This window comes from Rhineura floridana, chromosome 7 (genome assembly GCF_030035675.1).
Source record: "Rhineura floridana isolate rRhiFlo1 chromosome 7, rRhiFlo1.hap2, whole genome shotgun sequence".
Classification (NCBI taxonomy): Eukaryota; Metazoa; Chordata; class Lepidosauria; order Squamata; family Rhineuridae; genus Rhineura; species Rhineura floridana.
In genome coordinates this window covers 35945505-35957883 of record NC_084486.1, presented here as the reverse complement: position 1 = coordinate 35957883, position 12379 = coordinate 35945505, and the positions used below count along the sequence as shown (strand labels likewise).

The 12379-nt window shown below is 43.7% G+C and overlaps 1 protein-coding gene across 1 annotated transcript in view; it reads right to left on the bottom strand.

Moving 5' to 3' along the window:
* Positions 1-12379, bottom strand: part of LOC133388832 (prosaposin-like) — a 49697-nt gene that overhangs the window by 20336 nt on the left and 16982 nt on the right. The window contains exons 2-4 of the mRNA XM_061635227.1: positions 5160-5293; positions 1748-1822; positions 1101-1226 (exon numbers count right to left, since the gene is read on the bottom strand). Coding sequence (XP_061491211.1) covers positions 1101-1226; positions 1748-1822; positions 5160-5293 — 335 coding nt within the window. The remainder of the gene's footprint in view (positions 1-1100; positions 1227-1747; positions 1823-5159; positions 5294-12379) is intronic.

Here is a 12379-nt window from a genome sequence, read left to right as displayed (position 1 = left end):
TATAAATCCGTGTTGGCTCCTAATAATCACTACATTGTTTTGAAGGTGCTTACAGATTGACTGCTTTATAATATGCTCCAGAGTTTTTCCACGGATTGATGTTAGGCTGACTGGTCTGTAGTTCCCCGGTTCCTCCTTCTTGCCCTTTTTGAAGATAGGGACAACATTAGCTCTCCTCCAGTCATCCGGCACCAATCCTCCATGATTTCACAAAGATAATAGATGGCAGTTCTGAGAGTTCTTCAGCCAGTTGCTTCAATACTCTAGGATGCAGTTTATCGGCCCCTGTCAATTTGAACTTGTTCAAAGTGATTAGATATTCCTTGACCATTTGTCTATCAGTCTCAAGCTCCAATCCTGCCCCTTCTACTTCATGTTTCCCGGGAGGGTCATAGGCCCTTTTTTGGGAGAAGACTAAGCCAAAGTAGGAATTGAGCACTTCTGCTTTTTCTTTGTCTTCTGTTATCATTTTGCCTTCCTCATTGAGTAGCTGTGCCGCCGTTTCTTTTCTCTGTCTTTTACTATGCATGTACCTGAAGAAAGCTTTTTTGTTGCTTTTGGCATCCCTCGCTAACCTCAGCTCATTCTCAGCTTTAGCCTTCCTGACACCATCCCTGCAATTCCGTGATACCTGCCTGCACTCTTCCTTTGTGGCCTGGCCTTCTTTTATTTCTTATTTATTGTAGATTTCAAACCGTAATACAATAAAATGCAACACAAGAAATAAAACTACAATTAAACATCCGTATGAATATTTAATGCCATGGATGTGCTGTCTCCTGTCTTCAACCACAAATCCACAGACATGTTGCAGACCACCTGAATCATGCTCACGGACCTCTAGTAGTCTATGAATAGTTTGGGAACCTCTCCTCAAGGAAATGAATAGATAGTTCTCATCACTACCCCCAAAGTACAGTTCTTAACATTTCTTGGAGGGTGTAGGTACCATGGCAAATAACCTGGTATAAATAAAACCAAACTTAATTCATAGTGTAGAGGTACCCTCAGAGAGAAGCGCATGGAGTGTGACTGGCTTGTGTCCATGTAAGTCATAGTTTAAGTATACCAATACCAACAATACCCAATAATCTTTCTACCTGCACTTGTTTTCCAAGCTGTACCAGAATTACAACTCCAGTGTCCACCATCTTCTTGCATTTGATTGACCAGTCCTGGAAGGGGAGATACTGGCATCCCTTCTCCAAAAACTTTCCAATTCTTTCCTGAGAAAATAAGAAGAGGCCCTCATGACTTGCGGTTTTGTACCAGGTTGTCATATTTTTTGGAAAGGTTACAGACAATTTATGAAATGTGGGGGGAAATCACATGCAAAATGAAGTTACTACACGTCTTAGCAGACAGCATTTTATTTGACTTTCAAATTAAAATGCAGCTAAGTTCATTTCAGGGTCATAAAAAATGCAGGCCTTCCCTCCTTCAGTAAAGAACAGCAACACAGTATAACATGATGGGATCATATATTCAAACAGAAGTTGTAACAGGTAAAATACTTTCAGAGTGTGCCTAAGGTTTCCAACGTTTAAACCATCTCTTGCAGATGTACATGTTAACAGTGGTGTTATCTGCAGACAATAATGCTATGAAAAAAAACCCATCTGCCAATTTCTGCAAATTAATTGAAGGCACTGTGTGTGTGTGTGTGTGTGTTGACAATTTTAACTGTGTTCGCAACTGTTCACTGAAAAAGGGACAGAAACTCTAGAACTTTCTCCAGTCTACTTACATCTGTGGAATTGTCTTGTACAACCTTTGCCATCATTACTACAACGAGTTTACACAGGCTACATCTGAGACTTTTCTGAGGAAGAGAAGAGAAGAGAATCACTTGAGAGCACAACATATGTCAGCAGCACAGAGATGACGATGACCTTCAACTGGATCCAAACTAAAGGCAGAGACGCACTCACTGTTCTGCCGGTTCCAGTGCATCTCCATCTCTCTTTTCTGACAATGGGCACATGACACTAGTCAAATCCCACCTCTTTTTACTGTAAAACCTGGTGGGATCAGCTTGAGTGCATTTTTTTTTAAATGCTTCAACGAGATTTTGAAACAGATCAGCAGATCTAACCATTCCCCCTCTAGGGGTGGCGAATGGAAACGCTTTGCTATAGGAGGACTAGTGTGCTCACAGCCTAAGTTGCACTTAAGTCCTATTTAAATCAATTTAGTCCCACTTACTTCAATGGAAAGTAAGTGCTACTAACTCAAGCTGTAATCTTATACCCAATTCACTTGGGAGAAAGCCCCATTGAATTCAGTGGGGCTTTCTCCTGAGTGGAACATGCATAGAATTGTGCTGTTAGCCTAGATCCATCCCTTTGTTTTATTCTTTATTATATTTCTTAATTTTGTTAAAGCATTTCTATCCCACTTTCCAATTAAAAACTGCAGAAATCTCTGTTTATGTTGAGCACAGCGAACACAGAGCTGACGTTAATTAGCTTCCCAGAAATCTCTTAACATTATTTTGTGCAAATTTTAATGTTGACTATCTTCCTATGCACACTGCAGATGATTTTCCTATTCTTTTTCATGAGGGTGATACCCGATTTGTGTATATTAAAAACTAGAATTTGTTTGCAGACTAATCCTGCAGATTCTCTGACAGATATTAGGGCTGGCCCTACCATGAGGTGGAGTGAGCTAGCTGTGTCATGCAGCTGCAGCCAGAGGAGGCAACAGCAGGACCCACATTTCCTGAGGTCTCTAAGCGCGCTCTGTGTCTTGTAAACCTGCTGTCCTCAGGCACAGCATACAGAGTTGTCAATGTGGTGCCCTTCAGATGTGTTGGACAACTCCTAGCAGCCCTAACCACTGGCCATGCTTGCTGGGGCCGATGGAAATTGTAGCCCAAAACATCTGGAGGGCACCATGTTGGCTATCCCTGATGTTTCTTCATGAACATAACTGCCTTACACACCCTTTATACACATCACCAGCGCTGAAGTAAGATTAAACTGCCAGTCCAGTCAGATTCAGTACATGGATTGGGGACAGGGGGAGGCATCTTGTGCATCACCTGGGCAGCAAAATGGCTTGAGCTGGCCCTAGCTGCAAAATTCCCAGAAGTGCTTAATTTAAGATGGCCTCTGGTTGCTGATCCAGGATCTACTAGCTTATATACCGCTGCATTATCTCACTCAGTCTGCTCCATCTGACAGGTGACTTCGGATCCAAAAGTGCCAGGGATTGGATCTAAAACCTTACACAGGCAACACGTCTCCTCTGCCTGTAGAGTTCCTCCAGTGCATGGGGCAGCTAAAGAGGAATCCGAGGACAGAAGGACATGCTATGTTAAAAGCATGGCCGCTGCTGAAACAACCACCATATGCTTTCTCAGTCTGTAACACGCAGGATGCATGTTTGCCCGCCCTGTATCATGTCCTGGCTGGTGCAGGCAGAAGCAGGAGGGTGGGGTGGGGGAAAGAGAGAGAGGATATACCATCCACGATGGAAGAACTTGGGTAGGTTGTCGTAGACATTAAGGGCAGAATAATAAAATATGCAGTTGCCCTTTTTCGCAGTGGCATCATCGTTAATGTAACATGAAGTTCTGGCCTCAGTTCTCATGGTGAAAGAAAGGAAGTGGTGCAATGTCAGTTAACTGAACAGCTGGTTTGGTTTAGGCAGAGAGAAATACTCCCTCAAACTGGCATTTCATATTGTCAAAAGAGACGTTTGGAAAAACCCGATACGGTTTTCAGTGTTAACTAAAAAGCCGTTTTGTTTTGTTTTTACACTATGTATATAGGGTTGGAAAGTGGAAATGGACTGCCTTCAAGTCTATCCCGACTTATGGCTACCCTATGAATAGGGATTTCATGGTAAGCGGTATTCAGAGGGGGGTTACCATTGCCTCCCTCTGAGGCTAGTCCTCCCCAGCTGGCTAGGGCCTGCTCACCTTGCCACAGCTACACAAGCCAGCCCCTTCCTTGTCTGCAACTGCCAGCTGGGGGGCAACTTGGCTCCTTGGGACTATGCAGCTTGCCCACGGGTGCACAGGTGGCAGGGCACATAACCCCTGAGCCACTCACTGTGGGGGTGATCTTTAGCTGGCCGTGACACCCAGGAGACACGAGCGGCGATTTGAACTCACAGACTCTGGACTCCCAGCCAGGCTCTCCTCCCCACTGTGCTGGCTACATTCTGCATCTGCACTGGATAAGCATAGGGAATTGATACTGCGATGCAGCATCTAGAATCCTGAGAATGTCAGCTTTCATTTAGAATAAAAGCAAGTTTCTAGCCCTTAAGATTGCAAAGACAGGAACGTGAGTGGGTCCAGGGATGGAAGCCAATTGTTTCATATAAGCCCAGGAGTGGATGCCAGTGATTTTGAGTGGGTCTGGGGTAGGTATGTGCTAGAATTCCACCCAGTTCGGCTTTGGTACTGAATTTCCTATTAATTCACTTTCCATTAATTCGCTTGTTCTCAATTGCTGAGGATCAGATTTTAATGTAGCAATTTCCACAGCTATTTTTGAAAACAGACTTTCTTTTTAAAAGAATCCATCTCTAAAACTTCAATTGTAAGAATGATAATTTGTCAATATTTCCTTTTAAAATCAATATTTCCTTCAAACTATTGATATTTTTAAAGGAAATATTATTTTCTGTTAAAATATCATTAATAATATCAATATTTTTTCCAAGCCAAAAAGAAACAGATCGGTAAAAGCTGCGGCTGGCAGATACAGAATGAACTCAAATCGATGCCAGCCTGTCAAGTTGACAGAATGCTTTCAAATTGGCACCAGTCAACAGATGCCCATCCCTAGTCTGGAGGCAGAAGCCAGCACAAAAGCTTATTCACTTAAGACAACCAAAGAGAGAAGGGCCAATAGGGGGAAGAGCTAAGCAGACTCGCTGTTTTCTTTTGTACCCACTGTCCTCAGAGGAAAGGGAGGAGGAGCCCTGTTTGGGCCACTTTTTTTCTGGTCAGATGGTAACCTCATTACTCAGTGGCAAATGAAAAATTCACTGTGCTTGCTCAGAGCATTTCATTTTTAATATTCAGTCACACGTTTCATGGTTGAAATCTATGATCCGCTGCTAAAATGAAACCCTGAGCTGAAGAACACTTACGATGGTGGTGGGCAAGGAGGGCATACTCTGCATTTACTTAGACTCACCACGGGGAAGTTAAGCCCCATCAATTGTTGGCAATGCTCTAAGGTCCCGCACTTCAGTGCCGTTGGGAAGTCCTGACACCATGTTTCCGGACCCTCTGCACATTCTTGCTGCCAAGGCAGAGGGCTTGCAGCAGCTGTCCACAAGAAGAACAGAAAGATTAGATTTCAGCTGCACAGTAGAAAATATGTTTTGACCCATCGTGAAAAACAGTATGGACTTGATTCTACCTTCTGTTTAAGCCATTTTGACTTAATTTTGAAACAGAAGTAAGCTGAGTTGAGGACCAGAGGACTTGGCCTCAAGGTCTAGTTCAGCCACTCAGAAGAAATGGCTTTGGAAAAATACCACAGCCTCAGATGCCCATCTGTAAAATGGGAATAATAGTGTCATGTGGCAACAAACATGATAAAGTTCGAAAAGCACAGAAGTATTATATAAATGGTTATCTGTGTAAACTGATATGATGGTTGATCTGATAGTAAAAACACACATACATCATTCATTGACAATTTATTTTTCTGTTTTTCATTGGTTTGGCACTATGTCAGCAAGCTTACTTGCACTCTCCCTTCCCAACTTTTGTGCAGTGTGAACACCATATTTCCTTTTTTGTAGCAAACCATGGTTTTATTAGCGATGCTCGAGCCAGGCAGTAGAAGAAATTGACAGCCCTGCTGTTGAAGCAGTAGCATCTTCTACATGTCAGGAATCAACAATTCTAATATTTAATACGTAATTATAACAGATAAAACCATAGGACTGACATAGTCAAGCATGGAGCTTAATAAACTAGAATTATGGTTGTTCACACTGTGGTAAATGTGGGCACCTTGTTTTAACAATTTACAGTCACTTGGGACACGTCTGTGCATGCTTGCTGCCATATTATGACAGACACTTAAAGCCTGTTCCTAGCTATCAGTACTCAGGCTGATGGGAGTTTCATCCCAGCACCATCTGGAGGACACCACAGTGGCTACATCAGTTCTAAATATATATAATATTTGCATTAAATTGAAGAAGTGAAAGCAGAATGGTCCAGCTGTCCCTGGAACAACAGACCAATCTGCAGGCATTAGCAAGTGATATTTTTTGTCAGAGCACTTCCTCCCATACCAGCCCTCCCAAACCCGGAGGTTGGGGGGGTGGGGTGCTCTTCAGCCCACTGTACTCAGGGAGGCAAGAGAAGTCTTCCTCTGTCATGGATCCCCAACTCTGGAGTTCCTTCCCCTCCAGAGGTATGGCTGACGACAGCTGTGAGGGGCTTCTGTCGCCCAGTGAAAACATCTCTTGGAGCTGAGGAGGCAATTAGCTAACACTGTCCAATGTTTTTTCTTCCAGTGTTGCTCTATTTTAATTAATGATTGGTCCAAGTGTTGCATTTTATTGTTGTTTTATGTTGAATATAATTTATTATGTTGGAAACGGCCCTGAGTTCATTATGTGTGATGAAGGGCAGTCTGGATTTTTTTTTTTTTAAGTAACTAAATGTTTTAGCTCCGCAGTCATGAAAAGCTTCACTGCAGTTGATTTCTGCTGATCAAGTTAGTGTTAAAGGAACAGAAGCACACCAGACTTTTTTCTGGTTAGTTGGAAACCAGGTTTAGAAGCATAATTCAGAAAGTGCTGCACAATCTTAACTAGATCTCGGATTTTTAAAAATTATTTTCAGGATAGCAATGCAGGGGCGTCACTACAGGGGTGCGGAGGGTGCGGCTCGCACCCAGGTGTCACCATGAGGGGGGTGACCCCAGAGCCACCCCACCCCACCCCGTTGCCCGGCAAGGCTGCTCCAACTCCTCCTTGGAGGCAGGTGGGCGGGCGAGACTGGGAGCAGCGTCGGCAGGGCGAGGGAGGTGCACCGGCGTTCCCAGGCCTTCTCCGGCTGGGTGCCCCTCCAGCGCACACCCTCCCAGGGTCATGGACGGGGTGGCTGGCCTCGAGTGCGTGCGCATGCAAGCCCAGCCACTTCGTCCATGCCCCTGGGAGGGCACGCACCAGAGGTCCGCACCCCCCCGCACTCCTGCTAGTGATGCCACTGTAGCAATGATAGGCCTTTACACATCAGTGGCATATTAACATGTGACCAGTAGGGCATAAAACTAGCCTCTACACAAAAAAACCCAAAATTTATCAGCCTAGTTCTTTTCTGACTTTTGCTAATATACTTGTTTTTACTAAATCCTTTGTGTACTCTCATGTACATAATGTTCCCTTAAATCAGTCTTTGCTAACCTGGTGCCTTTCAGGTGTTTTGGACTACAATTTCCATCAGCCCCAGCCAATACTGAGGTTGGACTACAATTCCCATCAGGTGAAAGTTGGCTGGAACTGATGGGAGCTCTAGACCAAAATAGCTGGAGGGTATCCGGTAGGATTTTTAAAATTAAATTCTTGCTAAGTTACTTCCCTTGACACCTCAAACATACGTTCCCTCCTACTATTCCTATTTAAATCAAACCCCACAATTACCACCATTGCACATTATTCTGTTTGGTAATGAGAGGAACAGGAATGGCTGTCTGCTACTAATTAGCTTCTGTGAGCTGTTTTGTATTGCGACCTGAAGCTTTTAACCCGGTAATTTCACATCTTCAAAGAGGTTCCTGTGATTACTTGTCCTGATACTGTGGATACATTTTAAATGTAGATCGGATAGCTTTTCAAGCCACTCTTGCAGATGCACCTTTAATAAAAATTCTGATGTCCAGACATTAGTTGGTAGTATTAGTCTTGTTCAGATGGTGAACAAATGCACATAGAAAGGATGAGGTTTGCACCTGCCAAGCATTCATTGGAACTGTACACATCTGATGTGTTTGTGTATCAGTTCTGTACAGAAAATTAAATGAACATCGGGCAGTGAAGGGGCAACAGCAGTGGTTGAGAATCCAGCTCTCCCATTGCCATTGCCACCACCATATTAGTCATCTGAATAGGGCTACTGTTTTTACCTCCATGTTCTGAAGCTTCACCTGCTGATTTCTACAAATCAAGATGCTGTGGGCTTTTTTCTGGAAAGTTAGCATCTATTTAGATGTAGGTCTAGATCTACCACTGTGTTGGTAAATTCTTCATCCACACTGAAGTTTTCATCCATTATGTTCATAGCTTAAAGACAGCCATTTAAGGCAAGGATGAGGCCTGTGGCCTTCAAGATATTACTGGACTCCCATCAACCGCTGGAAGCATGGCTAACTGTCAGGGTTGATGGAAGTTGTAGCGAGGTCCAGCAACATCTAGAAGGCCACAGGTTCCACATCCTTGACATGGGGCATGGCATGACCCTTACTTCTGCCAAGTTCCATGTGGATAGCATATAAATCTCTTTGCCATTGGCCACTGCCAGTGTGGTGTCTGGAACTCTGAGTTCTTCTGCAGTTCTCAGCATTCTTTGCAGTAAGTCAATAGCTCATTAACTCTTCCCTTCTACCACCCAGCTTCCAGAATTTTAATCTGCTTTATTCTCCCACCCTCCTTTAATGTTAATCTGTCTTGAAGCTCTAATTACTTCAGGGAACACCACCACACACATATTTTTACAAGCACTCATATGCCCATGCACATTTCTTCTCTCACATGCAAATATTCCTCTCTCACTTGCGTACTTGCTTTTCTTATGTCATTTTCCCATTTCAGTGCATATGCTTCATGTGTGAGTTTATTTCCAGTTCAAGCACACACACACACACATTTATTTATTACATTTATATTCCATCTTTCCTCCAAGAAGCTCAAGGTGGCATACAAACATGGCTCTCCCTGACCTGATTTTATCCTCCCAACAACCCTGTGAAGTAGGTGAGGCTGAGAGACAATGACTGGCCCAAGGTCACCCAGCAAACTACATGTCTGAGTAGGGATTCGAACCCTTGTTTCCCAGGTCCCACTCCAACTCTAATCGCTACACTTCATTGGCTCTTGTGCTCTCACATTCCATTATACAGTTTCTCATCAGACATACAAACAACCTTCCATGTAAAGACCACACACCTATATTTATGTATTTTATTTTATTTATTAGATTTATATCCCGCCCTTCCTCCCAGTAGGAGCACAGGGAAGCAAACAAAAGCACGAAAAAAAAAATCTAAAACATCGTAAAACCAGACTTTAAAATATATTAAAACAAAACATCCTTAAAAACATATTAAAACAAAACATCTTTAAAAACATCTTTTTTAAAAAAGGGGGGGAGTTTTAAAAACATCTTTTAAAAAAGCGTTAAAACGTACTAAAAAGCAGTTCCAACACAGACGCAGACAGGGATAAGGTCTCTACTTAAAAGGCTTGTTAAAAGAGGAAGGTCTTCAGTAGGTGCCGAAAAGATAACAGAGATGGTGCCTGTCTGGTATTCAAAGGGAGGGAATTCCAGAGGGTAGGTGCCACTACTCTAAAGGTCCATTTCCTATGTTGTGCAGAACGGACCTCCTGATAAGATGGTATCTGCAGGAGGCCCTCATTTGTAGCGCACAGTGATTGACTGGGTACTGTATATAAGTGGTAAGATGATCTTTCAGGTATCCTGGTCCAAAGCTTTATAGGGCTTTGTACACCAGAACCAGCACCTTGAACTATATTGTCCCTACCATGCTAGATGCACCCATCTTTCAACTCCCCTGACTCTTCCTCTTTTCAAACACACATCTATGCTTTCTCGGCCTGTGTTTGTCTTGCACTGTCACACTTTTCCTAGTGTGTCCATCCTGCCATGCACACCACCCAGGGTCTCACACTACAAGCATCCATACACAGTAGTGTAGTGGCAAATTCAGAAGTGCAGGATCCCTTCATGATAGTCACAGCCATGCCCCCCTTTTTTGCTGCTGGGTTGAGAATGAGATCCTTGTTAAAGCTTTCTCCTACAACAAACACCCCTAGGAGCCAGTAAGCATGAAAAAGGAGAGTATTAGCTAGTGAGAAAGTCTTCTCAGTGGCTGACTCAGTGGCTCCAATCAGCAGGAAAGGACAAGGAAGTAAGTTAGAAGTCTCTTCTCAGTGGCTAACACACTCTCATTTCTGATTGGCCTGTAAGATGCTGGAGGCATAGGGGCCCTGCTGGGAACCTGCTCCCAAAAAAGTAAGGGATCTAAGACCTCTGGAGACCCCAGACAATTGCACCCGTCCATACATTCTCCACTTCAACTATGATTTTTTTTAAAAAGCACACTTCCCTGGAAGTCAGCAGCTCTTACTAAAAGTGATGGAACTCGCCTTCAAGTCAGATACATCTTTTGTAGCAGGACAATCTCTTTTCTCCCTCCCTCCCTCCCTCCCTCCCTCCCTCTCTCTCTCTCTCACACACACACACATATAAATGCTGTCTCACCCTCACTACAGCCTGCCCCATCTCATCTGAGCATCCCCACACACATACACCCTACTTGCCAGTGCCCAGTCATGCAACCTTGTCAACCAGATCCTTAATGCAGCCCAGGCAGAGTGTTGACACAAGCAACACCATCGTAGGGGATCTTAACTCTTTGGGTGAATAGAAGGGGATAAGACAATGGGAAAAATCTGCCAGAGATTTGGTGGAGGTGGGAGTGCGACATGACAATTAGTCAAGGATAAACCATGGGAATTGCTTTCAAGAACCTTGAACAACAGATGTTAATTGCCACACGGGCCTGGCTTGCATAACAAAAGCAAAAGGATTGTATTTTAGCTGGGATTACTGATTGTGTTGCACAAGGAAATATTCTAAAGCATTAAAAATGGGCAAAGGGATTATATAAATGTTCAGTATGGCCAACAGTCCCTTTACATTCCCCTTGCAACACAACACCTTTAAAGACAAGAGCTGGGTGGAACAGGGTGGGGAAAGGTGGTTATTGCCAGGCAGAATTAGGAGTGACATCATCTTTGAGAGAAGCATCAGCATCAGTTACAAATCAATGCCAAGGGCTTCAGATTGGGATCCTTTGGAAGGCAGAGCAGGAGAAAAATTGAACAACAACAACATGACTGTGTTGCTTGGCAGAGTATTTAGGTAGGCTAAGCAAACAAAACATAGTTAAGGAATGTCCAGGTTTGGACATAACACTAAGCCATAGCTCTGGTCAGTAAAGCATAACAAACCGTGGCTTATTCTTGCTAACAGCCCATAGTTAAGACACTTTACAGGTTCGTCCATAATACTGGGCCAAGGTTTATTAAACTACAGCTATTAAACCATGGTTTAGCATTACATGTGAATCAGGCCAATGAAATGGTGCCATCCCCACACCCAGCGCTTCTGAATAACAGACTCCCAAGCTTCAACTTGTTCTTCAACTGGCATTTGCAAGTCACCAAAAGCAACTTGTCATGTAGCATGGGGGTAAGGGGCTGCTGTTTGAGAAAAACAAGCCCAGAAGCTGCTTGGGCTTATACAACTAGCTGTGTAGTTCTGTGTAGTTCAAAGGCACAGTGACATAGGTAACTCCCCACCCCCTTACACAGTCACAGGCAAAGGTTTATGATTAGGCTGACTGGAGGAGAGATGCCTGTGACGCCCTTCCCTGGCTCTCCCTGTCAGGTTCCTACCTGTGCGTGGCTACTGCCTGTCCCTAGGCACCACCAGGGACTCCACCAGTCCGGACTGTCCTTTATTTTATTTTTTCTCTCCCCGCTCTAGCACAGATCTCAACAGATCCCCCTGCTAGGCAACCACCAGTCACATCCTAATACTAGTATTCCCAGAGACTCTGAATACTGGTATTGTTATTCTCTTCACCGCTGCCACCATTTGTTACAGTTCCCCTTCAGCCTTGGTCATTACCTTACCCTCCCTTCTGGTCTGTGAAACCCCAGCCAAGGATCAGGCCTTTGGTAAACCAAATTAAGTATTTATTAAAGATAACAAAGCTAACAAGATTAACAAGACTTCTTCTTAAGGCACATAAGCATATGGTTTTACTCAATACTAATCCGAACTCCACCCCCCTCCTTCTTCACTCTCTCCTGGCAAGCAACTCTCTCAAACCCCACCAAGCAATCCACTCTTTCTCTTCTCCCCCCAGATTCCACTCTCACTCTTCCTTTTATACGTTCAGCCATTTTAAACTCAGCCAATCATCTAGCATTCTACTGCCCATTCACTCCCCCTCCTCTTTCACTCCACTTACCATGTATCTTCTAAACAACCAACACTTACCATATATACATTAATATAGGAACATCACAATGCCTCTTTTATTTTTGTTTTGAACATAGTAAATACAAAGATCTAGAATAC